The following is a 14,741-nucleotide window of genomic DNA, read 5'->3' on the forward strand; positions in this document are numbered from 1 at the left end:
GTTAGAAAAACGCTATGGAAAAGCGGGTGGAAAGACGCCTCAACCCAGTGAGGCTCATTTCAAGAAAAACCAACCGCCAAAACGACAACTCAATCTGAACATACTTCAACCCGCCAGAAGACAAGTGTCTTTTCAACCGCCGTCCGTCCTGGACACCGGTGCATTACCGGCGACGGTGACCACGCGTAGGAAACGCAAGAGAGCCGCCCCTGCCACGCCGAAGCTTTCCGAGAAGGAAGATAGGAAAAGAAGAATGAAAAAGAGGCATTGGTACGAGGACAAGTTCGGAGATTTGAGTAAATTCGCCAAGAAAAAACCTCGAAAAAAGAGATCGGCGCCTGCCAAGAAAAAAGGACGTCCCAAGAGAGCCGCTGCCAAGAGGGCCATGGCCAAGATCAGGAGTCGGGCCAAGAAGAAACCCATCTGTTTCAATCGTAAGGTCACCCTATTGGGTCTGTTGAAACGCATCCCGGCCGTCAAGACCCCATTGGCCAAGTTGTTCAGATAAAAACGGAACGTCTCGAGACCCTGGACCATTTCATGATCATGGAACGACGCAAAGCGTTTCAATTTCACACGCCGTCGAGTTTGGTGATAGCGGGTCCGTCGGGGTGTGGCAAGACGGTGTTCACGACCAAACTGCTCTTGGAGAACGGCGACTTGTTCCAACAGACACCGAAGAGTATTCATTACTGCTACGGATCGTGGCAAGACGGTTTCCAAAAGCTCAAGAAGGGTGGAGTCAAGTTTTACGAAGGCATCCCCGACAGCGAACAGTTACCCCGATGGTTTCCCGGAGGGGGTGTGTTGGTCTTGGACGATCTGATGGACGAGGGTGGTAACGACAAGCGCGTGTTGGATCTCTTCACCAAACATTCGCATCATCGGAACATCACGGTGATTTACTTGTGTCAGGATCTATTCCCCAACGGAAAATTCGCCAAGACCATTTCCAGAAACGCGCATTACATCGCGGCCTTCAAGAACCCTCGGGATCAGTTGGGGATACGAAATTTACTTCTGCAATCGTTTCCCACGCAATGGCAGGAGGTGTTGGACACGTTTCGCAAGGTCACCGATCGACCTTACGGTTACATGCTATTGGATCTTCATCCAGCCAGTCAGGACGATCAACGTGTCCTCAGTCACGTATTAAAAGACGAAGGATTCGTCCGATGCCATCAGTTTGCGACATCATCATGTTGAGGAGCGAGGTCGAGTGGTTTCCGCTATTCATTCACCTGTGTAAAAACAGGCTCAAATACATCATGAACCCCCACGAGCTGGACTACGAACCGATGAGACAGGTCACGGAATGCGAGAGTTACCGTCAAGTACGGTCCATCATCAACGCATATAACGGTGAAGGTTTCGATTATTTGGTTCATAAACAACGAGAACTCGCCGAGAAGAAGATAGAAAGAGAAAGGTACATGGATAAAAATGAGCTCTTATGGTAGTGACGATTTCAACTTCTCGGCTCTGGAAGATTATTCGCCTTGGGGGACACCGAATCGGACGAGTACTCCGATTCCGCCTGCCGCGGGTGTGGGTACGAGTCTGAACACGCCTCCTTCACCGTGATCGTCACTGGCAACACCGCCCCTGCCCAATGTCTCGCCCGTCGGAGTGGGCACCGCTGGCTCGGGTGCACCGCAGACCAACGTCACGGTGGGTGTCGGCAGTGCTGGATCGGTGTCGCGCGCCAATGTCACGGCAGGTGTCGGGGCACCACGAATAACAATGTCCACCCCTTTGGCACGAGCCGTTCGAGGAGGGAAACGACCGAGACGCGTCCCACGTCAAAACACACCGACGTCCTCCAGTGATTCCGGCAGCCGCAGACGAAGTAGCGCTAGTGGTAGCGGCGGTGGAAGAGGCAGAGGCAGAGGCAGAGGCAGAGGCGGAGGCAGAGGCGGAGGCAGAGGCGGAGGCGGAGGCGGAGGCGGAGGTGGAGGTGGAAGTGGTAGTGACTCCACACCGCCTTCGTCGATTCGATCGGGTCGAGGAGGAAGAAGAAGGAGGCGAGGAGACAGTGTTCTCGACCAAGCCCAGATGCAGCAACAATTGGAAGAGATTTTACGCCAACAACAACAGACGGCCGCGGGTCGTCGCATTGCGGGCATCACGACCACCAACACGATTACGACCACCTATAAAAACGGACAACGTCCTACCGTCACACGCAATTCGACCAGTGTACGTAACTGAGAACAACCATGAGAAGACGCCGTCGTCGACAGAAAAGGAGAAAGCAATGGGGCGGTGCTCTTGCGAATGCCCTGTCTGCGATGTTACCCATTGGTAAAGGGGCTGCCTTGGGATTGGCCAAAGCGTTGGGTGGTCGCGCCGTGAAAACAGGCATCCGAGCTGGAACGACCGCTGCCATTGGCGGTGTGGGAGTGGGCGTGGGTCGAGGGATCCGAAGACTCGTGAGACTTAAGAAAAGACGACCCCCTCGTCGATGAAAAACCATTCGAATCAAGATGTTGAGGAGTGAAGTCGAGTGGTTCCCCTACTTTTTGCATCTATGTCGATGCTCTCGCTCTTACTGGGATGCGACCAGCATGGATCACGAAGACATGAAACGTATCGCGGACGAGTGCGATAGTTACCGACAAGTCCAGGACATCCTGAACCAATCCGTGGAAACCGCCTTCAAGGACGAGATCTGGGAATACAAGCAACAAGCTAAAAGGATCGAACGTCCCGACAGAAAGTCAGACTACGTTTGGCACTGGTTAGAGAAGAGTCATGAGTACTTCTGTCTGTTTATTGGATGAACCTTTCAACACCGTGGTGGATTTGGATTCCCTGAAACGTTTGGACGTCTTGTACGCTTTCTACCACAAGTATTGGTGGTGTCGAAGGCAGATGTTCGGTTACTACAAGTTGTGTAACGCCATTCTCAACGGACTGGCCTTACTGACGGTGGCCGTGAGTATCGTCTTGGGATCCGTGTGGAAAGACGGGTACACGGTGGTAGGATTGACGGCTTTCGCCACCTTACTGAAAGGATGGAACGATTTCAAGAAGTATTCGTTCAAGATGGACATGGCCCAATTCGCTTACACGACGTACGAAAAGACGCTGACAGAACTCCCGAACTACGCTTTGGGTGGCGTGGAGGAATTGGATGGGTTTTTGACCAAGATGCAAACGTTGGACGACGTGGTGACGGATTTCACATCTCCCACGTACGACCGATACGTTCGAGACTACACCCTACGATTTAGGCACGTGCCGCTATAAAATGACATCTCGGGCATCCTCTTCATTCAGAACCAACATGCCCAAGAGGTCGAGGAGAAAGAAAGCGTCTTCGAGAAGGCGTAAAACCGCTAAAACCACTAAAAGAAGACGGTACCAAAGGGGAGAAGGGATCGGCACTGTGGTGGCGGGTTTACCCAAGGCGGCTTGGGGTATCACCAAAGGCATAGAAAGCCTGAGAGCCAAACAAGAACGGGCGCATACCAAAAGGATGCAGGAACGAATGAGACGAGGTGAAAAAATTCCACACAAGGGCGAAGAGTTCCGATGCTCCATCATGTGAAAATAAAAGGACGAGACTAGCCGTCGTACACCTCACTCGACACCATGCGAGCACGGAGGAAGAGGAGACGAAGAAGGAGACAGAAAGGGGGTGATTTGGCGAGTATGATGAGAGCAGCGGGTTTGGGTTCTTTGGCTGGACCCTTCGGTTTAATGGACAAACATATCCATAAGAACAGGGGAAAGATCGAAGGAGTCTTACGCAGGATACCATTTCAAACGGCCTTCAGGCGTCGAGGAAAGCGATAAAAAGAGTACACCAATCCGCTCGTACGCACAAGTCCACGATGAAGCGGTTACGACGACAACGTCCTTTCCTGACGCGCGTCCTGAAAGAAGCCAATCGGAACAAACGTCAACGGATGTTACAAATCGCCGACAAAGATCAGATCAACGCCATCAGCGAGATGGTTCTCAATTTGCTGAAAAAGAGGATCCCCATCAACGCAACGACTTATGGGAAACTGAAAAGACATAAAAGGGTTCTGCGCGAAGTGGGTAGACGCAAAAACTCTCTCAAGCGTCGAAGAGAACATCTCCTCACCCAAAACGGAGCGGGGTTCTGGAGCGGTTTGCACGGTTGTTTCAAAGCATGTTGTGTACGGTGAAAGGACGCAGTGAGGACGGTTACCCGCTGGAGGGGATCGACGTCATACCCAATTTCCCACCGAGAGAAGACGAGTCCCACAATACCATTCCTAAACTCGTGCAGTTGTTGCAAGACGCCAATCGTCGCGAAGCCCGATGGAAAGACTCGTACGAGTACTTGAACAAGAGGTACCACGACCTGTATCAAGAATACATGGCTTCAAAGTTCAGTGACTTCTGCCAAACCTGTCAAACGAAACGAGATACCACGCCGCCCGGTGGGTGCATCGAGTTGTGCAGGGAGTGCGGTAAAGGCAAGCAAACCGTTCGAAGTCTCGAACTCGAGTTGGAAAAGAAAGACGAATCCATACGGTACTGGCAAGACTGTTACGAGACGGCCTTGAGAGAATTGTCCGAGTTTCCTGACACGACCTTGAGTCAGAAGGTATGAACGAAGTCATGATGGTGCCCGTTCAAGAATTCAATCGTCTGCAAGATTATTACAAGGGGAAGATCAGCCAGAATGCCTTGTTGAACAAAGCCGGACGTCTGGCCGCCGAAGAACATCTCATCCTGAACGACAAACGCATCCCCGACAGCATGGCCGTTAAGATGACCAAACCCATCGCCTCCGAGGAAGGGAAACTGGTGAAACGTATACGGACGGGTAAAAGCGGTCCCATCTCGTACCAGGGAACGACAGAACCCGAAGGCATGGTCGACGCACCCGTCGAAACTCTGTTGAAACAGATCCTCAAGGGAGTCAACCAACCAGCCGCAGCCCCCGTGATCATCCCGCCACAACCCCTTTCTACGACAGGACTGAAAAAGGAGCTGAAAACCCCCATACCCTCCACGTCAGGTTTTAAAAAGGAGAAGAAAACCCCCAAACCTACCATTCCACCCAAACCAGTCACGCTAGGTAAAACTCCCCTATCGTCCAAGAAAAAAGCACCCATCTCCGATAGAGCCAGACGTGTACTGAAATCACTCGGTATCGACTACGACGACGGTGGTTACAGTCCCAAAGGCAAGGCAAAGAAGTACAAGAAGGTCAAACCGTCAGCCGCAGAAAAGTTACAAGCAGGGTGGGAAGATTTCGAAGACCCCTGGAGAAGGGGACTGGACTATGACTCGGATTAAGAAGAGGAAAAAGGCACCTCCACCCCCGAGGAGAAGTACCCGACGTCGACGTCAACGAGGGTATGGGATCGACATCCAAAAATGGTTGGCCAAGACTGGGATCGAGTTTCATTGGCCCGGTTATCAGTACATGGGACCTGGTACCAAACTGAAGAAACGTCTGGCGCGTGGAGACCCCGGGATCAACCGTCTGGACCGACTAGCCAAACAACACGACATTGACTATTCCAGGGCCAAGAACTTACAGGACAAATGGGATGCCGACACCAAGATGATCCAGGCCATCGACAAATTACCCGGACGTAAAACCATGACAGAACGCATTGTTAAGAAAATCATGCAGACCAAGAAACGTTGGAAATTGTAAAACCTTTTATTGTTGTTGTTGTAATTAAAGTTACACACGCTTTGTTGTTTTTCAAAAAAGAGTCTCTTTTGTCCTATAAATAGTGTTCCAACTGATTCATAAGTTCGGCGGTAATGTATACATTGCGCGAATATTCAAACTGAGTAGCCTGCTCTACCTTATCCTCGCGTTCAAATTGTTGAAACCATCTACCCATGTCGTGTAACATAAACGACATCTTATCAAGCTCAGCAGCTATTTCAGTTATCATTTTTTCTGTTTTCCGTCTTTCTTGCATTCGTCTTACTCTGTTTTCTTCTGCTTCCTTCCTATTTTTCCTGATCTTTTCAAGTCTCCGTTTTACAGGATCCTCGGGTTCCGCTAACATGCGTTCTAACTCTGCTACCAACCCTTCATCAGGCTCAGAGTCAGAGGAGGAGGAATAAGACAACCGCCTCCCACGGCGTTGCGGTGGGGGTAATGCCTGTGGTGCTGCAGTGGTATTGGTGGTAGTGCTCTTAGCGGCGGTGGTCGTGCTCTTAGCGGCGGTGGGGAAATAAGACACCACCCTCCCACGGCGTTGCGGTGGGGGTAATGCCTGTGGTGCTGCAGTGGTAATGGTGGTACTAGTGTTGGTTGGTGGTAGTGTTGCAGTGGTAATGGTGGTACTAGTGTTGGTTGGTGGTAGTGTTGCAGTGGTAATGGTGGTAGTGCTCTTAGCGGCGATGGTAGTGGTGTTGGATGGCGGTAGTGTTGCAGTGGTAATGGTGGTACTGGTGTTGGTTGGTGGTAGTGTTGCAGTGGTAATGGTGGTACTAGTGTTGGTTGGTGGTAGTGTTGCAGTGGTAATGGTGGTACTGGTGTTGGTTGGTGGTAGTGTTGCAGTGGTAATGGTGATCGTGCTCTTAGCGGCGATGGTCGTGGTGTTGGATGGCGTTAGTGTTCCCCTGAAATCCGTCAGCTCAACCCGACCTCCAAACAAACCCCGAAGAATTTCATCCGGATCGTAATCATGCTCTTCCCACTGTCGTGTTGCAGTGGTAGTGCTCTTAGCGGCGGTGGTCGTGGTGTTGGACGGTGGTATTGTTTTCCTGAAATCCGTCAGCTCAACCCGAACTCCCAACAAACCCCGAAGAATTTCATCCGGATCGTAATCATGCTCTTCTCACTGTCGTGTTGCAGGTAAACGGGAGCGACGTTTGCGTTCCCTATAACGATTCAACGCGTCGCGCACCATGTCACGCATCTTGTACCGTTTTCGTGCACGATACCGTCTTTTCTGCTCGCGAACTTTCTCCGGATTTCTTTTCTTCCACTCTCGCACGAACTCTCTTCTTCTCACTCTCTGTCGTTTCAATGCTTCAGCGGAGCGGGCAGGCATGGTCTTCCGTAATGGACGCTCATACAAGTTCTAAAATGGGCGTGGAAAAGGTCATAAGGTTATTCATTAATATCTCAGCAAATATTTACAGGAGAATAATCTACTATATCTCATTTAAAAGAGCATAAAAAATACTCTCTAGAAAAAAAAAGTTTTCCTTCATGGAAGCTAGTAGTAATTTTTAAACAATTTAAATAAATTAAACTTCACAAAAAAAAAAAAAAAAAAAAAAAAAATCTCGCATTTCCGTCACCATGGCAACAGCCAGTTGAATATTAACTCGAATCGAGTTACGCGTCTTTTCGAAAAGTGTGTTTACTCAACAAAACGAAGCTTTTTTCCAAAGTTCCTGAGCTCTACGATCCCAAAAACGATTCAAGACACATAATTCAAGAATTATTTGAGATTGCAAACGGAAAAACGGCGGTCCGAGGGGAATTTAGTCGCATTTGAACAACATGCGTGGATTTGAGTAGCACATGGCGAAGGTCATGCAAGCTCACTTACCTAAAATTTTCGCTTCTAATTTCTTGCTAACCGTAAAATTGCATTCGTATTTACTTCAAATACCTTTAGGAATGTTGTCCGCTTCCGAAAACATCTTCAGGACGTTGAAATGATGCACATCGCTCGCTCGCTCAACAAAACGCCGCCATTTTGACTTAAAATTGGGTGATTTCGCAATGTCGTCATGTAAGCCACATTGAAGCATTCCACGTGAAACTAGTCATGTGAAGATCGGGGACGGCGCGGATTCGCCTTATGAAGATCTGTCCAACCAATCACAGATCGAGACCAAGTCACGTGTTAACCAGACCCAGGGGATAGGGGGGTATACCCCCACTCGGTCGGAGACTGGGGGCGGGTCGAGTGGGGGGTTACCCCCTATCCCTCTCTCAGTCGGAGACTGGACCCCGTTTCACCGTAGGTATAAAAAAGATCGGTTCGAACCGTTCAAGTCACTCTGAGTTTTTGACTTGTATCGAGCGCTAGAAAAAAATCATGGCACAAGAGCTGACCGACGAGGAGATGAACCAACAGATGGATCAACATGAAGAAGAAGCAGTGAGTATAACATGCACCCTATGTAAGAAAGTCATCCTTAGATCCGTCCAACCAATCACAGATCGAGACCAAGTCACGTGTTACCCAGACCCAGGGAATAGGGGGGTATCCCCCTCCCGGTCGGAGACTGGGTCCGGGTCGAGTGTGAACCTGGGATCCAGTTTTACCGTAAGTATAAAAAAGATCGGTTCGAACCGTTTCAGGTCACTCTGAATTATTTTTCAACTTGTATCGAGCGCTGGAAAAAATCATGGCACAAGAGCTGACCGACGAGGAGATGAACCAACAGATGGATCAACATGAAGAAGAAGCAGTGAGTATAACGTGCACCCTATGTAAGAAAGTCATCCTCGGAACCGAAACCCGTGCTCGTACCAAGTGCTGCCGTTACTATGGGCATTACGATTGCTTCATCAGGACACTCAAGGAGCAGATGAACAAGGGGGTGACCCCTGAAAGGTTGCACTGTGAAATCTGTCTCACCCCGTGTATTCTATGTATGTGCGTGGCTTCCCTAAACAACTGACCCATAGACTTGGGATTTTGTTTCGTTGTGTTTTGCGGTTACAAAGCCTCACCTTCTTTTCATAGAGTTACTGGGATTGGTTACCGGAAGAACTAAAGTGTTACGTGATTGACCTAGCAACCTGGCAGTGTATACGCGATCGAAGGAACAATAAACTATTGAACGAACTTCACGAAGAAATAGTAGAATACGGTATAGTGAAAAGACAATGGGGTTACGGACACGTAGAAGTACGCGTGATACCCAATGATGTAAATAGACATTATGTCAACAAGAATATCTATTTTCACTCGTCTTACCATGGACATTATGTCAACAAGTGTAACGAGGAAAAGATAATCCATTTAGGACGTGATTTCCTAGACGCGATGAATAACATAGCAGATATAAAAGCGTTTTTGTTAAACACCACTTTGCTTGGAGACCTGGCAGTAAAAACTGACCAATAAAAAACGTTGTGTTTATTGTCTTCACAGAACAGACGGACCCACGACGAAGCCTTCCCCTTCGACGATGACGATGACTGGATCTTTGATCCGGCTCTCGATCGAGTGATGCTCCAAACCGGAGGTGGTGGTAACAATACAAGACCCCTCCTAGACTTCGACTTAAGACCCGTAGGCGCTCGACGTCACTGGAGAAACGTCCTCCACAAACAACGATTCGAAGCCACGCTCAGACAACACAGAGACGTGACTCGCGAGGACAATCTAGGCCAAGAATTGACTCGGGCCCTTCAACGATCCATCGAGCAACAAATCGCTCAGGATCCTACCCTGACACCCGACTCCACGGTCCATTTCACCATGCAGTCCAGTGCCTTCACGCACGCCTTTCAGTCCACCACCTTCACCGTGCGCGAATTCGAAGAAGGGAGTGAAAGACTAAACACTTATCTCCAGTCTCTCGCGGCCAAACTCAACTCCAACGAAGAATTCACCCCCGACGACACGTTTACCATGGAAACCACTTTCATACGTACCCCAGGTCGTGGCAGCGGGAACGGAAAACGATACAAGCCGAGTTGCGCCGCCGTGCGGGGAATCGTCAAACGGTCGCGCGTGACCATCCGAAACAAAGACACTCTCTGCTGCGCCCGAGCCATCGTCACCATGAAAGCCTGGGTAGACGCGAACGAGAATTCGCGTGACCAAGATTACCACAATCTCAAACAGGGTTATCCTGTCCAAGAGCGATTGGCCAAAGACCTCCACCGTCGAGCCAACGTTCCCGAAGGACCCTGTGGCATTCCCGAACTGCAAAAGTTTCAGGCCGCCTTACCTGGCTACCAGCTCAAAGTCATGTCCATCGACCCACCCCACATGATCATCTACGCGGGACCCGAACCCTCGACCAAGATCATTCGTCTCGTCAAAGAAGGCGATCACTACGACGGATGCAATTCGTTTAAGGGATTCCTCGGCAAATCCTACTTCTGCGACGAATGCAATCGAGGCTACGATCACGACGACTTTAAAAATCATCCCTGCCTCGGTCAATGGTGCACCGCCTGCAAACGAAAGGACTGTCCCGATTTCATCGAGAAAAAACGACCCCTAGCGCCAGGCAAGTTTCCCGAACCCACCTCCCTATGCCAATCGTGCCACAGAAAATTCTTCGGAGACCGATGCTACAACGACCACTTGCAACGGCGGAGTCTCAGCATCCCCTCCATCTGCGACACTCACAAAAAGTGTGAGAAGTGTTGCCACGTCTACGAATGTAAACGCAGGACAGGACGAGGAGGTAGTCGTCGTTCCCCCGATCACAAGTGCGAATGGGGCGAATGCAGCATCTGCGAAAAACAAGTCCATCTGCCGACGCACCGTTGTTACATCCAACGCCTCCCCGAAGACGAAGACGAGCCCAAAAAGAAACTCGTCCCCCGCGACAAAGTCAACGGTCGACCCTTCGAAGAATCCGGTCCCGACGATCCAGACACGAGCGTCTTGGTAGACAGAGATCCGCCCCTTCAAGTGTACTGCGACTTCGAAGCCATCACCGACGCCGAAGGGAATCAGACCCCCATTCTACTCTGCCTGGAGGACGACGAAAATGAGATATGCTACTCCTTCTACGGGCCCAAGTGCACCGCCGACATGTTCAACCAACTCGAATCCCTCGCCGTCGACCAGGACAATGACGAACGGAACGTCATCGTCCTCTTTCACAATCTCAAAGGCTACGACGGGATGTTCATCCTGCAACACTGTTACGCCACCCATCGAGAAGTCACCGGCCAAATCACCGTCGGCACCAAGATACTGTCCCTAAAATCCGACAGACTGACTTTCAAAGATTCCCTCTGCTTTCTCCCGTTCCCGCTGGCCAACTTTCCCGCCACCTTCGGAATCCAGGAACTGCGCAAAGGATTCTTCCCGCACAAATTCAACACCCTAGAAAACCAAGCGTACGAAGGTCCCATGCCACCGCGAGACATGTACGATCCCGACGGCATGTCCGCCAAAAAGAAAGCCGAGTTCGAACAGTGGTACCAAGAGAAAGTCGACAACGACTACCATTTCGTACTAAGGGAAGAAATGGAAGCCTACTGCGAGTCGGACGTCAAACTCCTCAAAGCGGGCTGTCAAAAGTTCCGGCAAGAATTCAAACAAAAAGCCGACTTTGATCCCATGGAGAAATGCGTCACCATCGCCTCCGCTTGCAACCGATTCTGGCGCAAGAAACTCGTCCCGATCAACACCATCGCCTCCAGACCCCCGCGAGGATGGCACGGGGCCCGATCCAATCAGTCCGTCGAAGCCCTGAAATGGCTAGCCTGGCAAGAACACTCGTTGCAACGCACGGGTCAAGGCGATCGTATCCTTACGGTGCGAAACGGGGGTGAAGTCCGACTAGCCGGTCATCTCGTGGACGGATACGATCCGACCACTCGAACCGTCTACGAATTCCACGGATGTCTATGGCACGGATGTCCTCGCTGTTTCCCGACCCATCGAGACCGATATCCCATCTGTCACGCCGATCGCACCATGCAGGAAGTCTACGAGGCCACACTCCGCAAACACGACCTTCTCAGTCGCCAAGGTTACCAGCTCTGCGTCAAGTGGGAATGCGACTGGAACCTAGAAGTCAAAACCGACCCTGATCTCAGCCAGTTTCTAGACACGTTCGAAATCGTCAAACCGCTCGAACCCCGAGAAGCTTTTTTCGGAGGGCGCACGAACGCCGTCAAACTGCATCACGTGGCCGACGGGGCTCGAGGAGAACAAATCAAGTACGTCGACGTGACGTCGCTCTACCCCTGGGTCAACAAGGGAAGCGACTACCCCGTAGGACACCCACAAATCATCGTCAACCCCGACGATCAAGACATCCATTACTACTTCGGCATGGCCAAAGTGGACATACTACCACCTCACGAACTTTACCATCCCGTTCTACCTTTTCGGCACAGGGGTAAACTCACCTTCCCACTCTGCCGATCGTGCGTGGAAGACGAAATGACCAAACCCCTCCTTGAGAAATCGCCTCGTTGCCCTCACACGTCCGAGCAACGCACGCTACGAGGGACCTGGTGCACCCCCGAAATCGAGAAAGCCGTTGCCATGGGATACACGCTCATCAAGATCCACGAAGTCTACCATTTCCCGCCAGAACAACGCCGTAGAGGACTCTTTGCCGATTACGTGAACACCTGGCTAAAAATCAAACAGGAATCCTCCGGCTACCCGAGCTGGTGTCACACCCCCCAAGACAAGACACGGTACGTGCAACAATACCGCCAGAAAGAAGGCATCGCTCTCGATCCGGCCACGATCCAGAAAAATCCCGGACGCAAAGCCACCGCCAAACTCATGCTCAACTCCTTCTGGGGCAAGTTCGGCGAAAACCTACACAAACCCACTACCGAAGTCGTCTACACCGCAGCGCAACTCTTCGCCCTCGTTTCCAATCACTTCAACGACATAAAACAAGTCAAAATCGCTAACGACGAAGCCCTAGAGGTTGTCTACGCCGACCTCGAGGACAACCAACCCGATAACGGACGAATCAACATCTTCGTCGCCGCTTTCACCACCTGCTGGGCTCGGCTCAAATTATACAGCTACCTGGAACTGTTAAAGCAACAAGTTCTCTACTTTGACACCGATTCCGTCATCTACTCGCACAAACCAGGTCAAGCCGACGTTCCGCTAGGCGATTACCTCGGAGAGATGACTAACGAATTGGACGACGGTGATTACATCATCGATTTCACCTCAGCAGGACCCAAGAATTACGGGTACAAGACAAAAAATGGAAAAGTGTGCTGTAAGGTGCGTGGCTTCTCCCTCAATGTACGAGGATCCAGGCAACTCAACTATGACGTCATGAAACAAAATCTCCTCGACGAACTCGAACAACCTCTCGAGGACGGTGGACGACGCAACATCCCCGTCGTCAACCCCAACTTCTTCTACAGAAACCCAGCCACCAAACATCTCAAGGTCATCACACGCACCAAACTCTACGGACTCGTCTTCGACAAACGCGTCGTAGACACGAACACTTTCAAATCGTTTCCATACGGATACACACCCATGTAACTTCCTGTAAAAATCAATAAAAATCAATTGTTAAAACTCACTTCCTGTCTATCGCCTTATTTGGACATGTTGCCCTTATTTGGGCATGGGCGCCATGTTTGACCCCCCTGGACGCCATCTTGTTTATGCAAATCGAAAATACTGCCCTCTGATTGGTCGAGAGCCTTTTTTAATGATATGCATCGCCTCCTGATTGGTTACCGCCCCTATAAGCGTGCTTTACTACTTCTAGCCTATGGTTTGTAAATATATATTTTCTTTTAATAATTCACTTCGAGATCATTAATTGTATGTTAATTTTGCGGCTAATGTCTAAAAATCTCTCCTAATAAGGAATTAAGACTTTGGCAGGAAGTGCGTAGTAGGTAATTTCTCTTGAAGTGTTTCGTAGTAAAAAAGCCTCAACCTTAGTATTTTTTTCTTGATATTACTAAACTAAGGGCTGAACTTTGCAGGGATACTGAGAATTCACGATATAAAACATGGGCATGGAAAATATGTGGTCTGAAAAACAGGCCATTTCCGGCTGCTGCTATATATGTTTTTTTCACAGTGACTCCATTATCTGTAATTTTCAAGACTTCTTCCACAAAATTTATAACCGTTGCCGGACCAAAATCTGATCGGTCCTAAAAAATCACAGGAAAATTTTTGATTAACGGTAAGTCTTTTCGGTTACAATCAACTTCAGAGTCTCTAATTCATGACTTAGAAGAAAAAAAGGTGTTAATCGAAATTAAATGGCTGATTTTTACAGACACGGTTTGTTGAAACTTTAACCGAAAGTGACCTGGTTAGTTATTTTCTTGTAAGTTTTTTCTTGGTAAAAAAGCCTCAACCTCAGTATTTTTTTCTTGATATTACTAAACTAAGGGCTAAACTTTGCAGGGATACTGAGAATTCACGATATAAAACCTGGGCATGGAAAATATGCGGTCTGAAAAACAGGCCATTTCCGGCTGCTTCCCATATGCTTCAAATAGGACCAAGTTGCGATAATAGCCACAAGCTAATGAAAAACTCCCGTGAGCTAATGTTTCTACCCATAGAAGCCTAAAAATAGGGCATTACAAATATGGTTTTGCTTTTGTCTGAAATTAATTGTACGTTGCTAAAAGAGAGATTGAAAATTGACCAAAATTGCACTGAAAATCAGCCTCTGGGGACCCCCGAGGGGCTGATATCCAGAACTCGGCTAAAAAAAGGTCGTTGAACCTGAAACTTTGGCATATTACATAAGTCCACATAACAACTTTGTGTACCAATTTTAAGCTAAATCGGCCGATCTTCATTTCCAAGTCTGCCCCGGTCTCTCAGGCAGAAGCTCTTAAATGATGTGCTTTCGACCAATCAGGGGGGAGTATTTGGGATGGCAGTATTGTAAAGCAGGAGAACGCCTGACTTTTCTGTCTTCAGCCATTAGTTTACCGTTACTTAGAGGCGACAGAACGTCTTATTATAGGATCAAAACACAGAAAAGAAAATATGGTTTGGGGACTGATTTCAGAAATTATGAATGTTAATGAGACAAGCAGTGAAGATATACTAAAGCAGATATATCAGAGAATAACAGGAAGTAAAATGGGTTAG

General features: G+C 49.3%; 1 protein-coding gene and 1 pseudogene across 2 annotated transcripts in view; both read left to right on the forward strand.

The window, feature by feature from the left end:
- LOC145484699 (uncharacterized) overlaps positions 1-14,741 on the forward strand; it is a 123,809-nt pseudogene that overhangs the window by 106,228 nt on the left and 2,840 nt on the right. The gene's annotated exons all lie outside the window — the stretch shown is intronic.
- LOC145484842 (uncharacterized) lies at positions 2,755-3,820 on the forward strand. Its single transcript, XM_081463483.1, has one exon. It carries the CDS (start codon positions 2,755-2,757, stop codon positions 3,250-3,252), a length of 498 nt encoding a protein of 165 aa, XP_081319609.1. The 3' UTR covers positions 3,253-3,820.

The sequence above is a fragment of the Orbicella franksi genome, chromosome 4 (genome assembly GCF_964199315.1).
Source record: "Orbicella franksi chromosome 4, jaOrbFran1.1, whole genome shotgun sequence".
NCBI classification, from domain to species: Eukaryota; Metazoa; Cnidaria; class Anthozoa; order Scleractinia; family Merulinidae; genus Orbicella; species Orbicella franksi.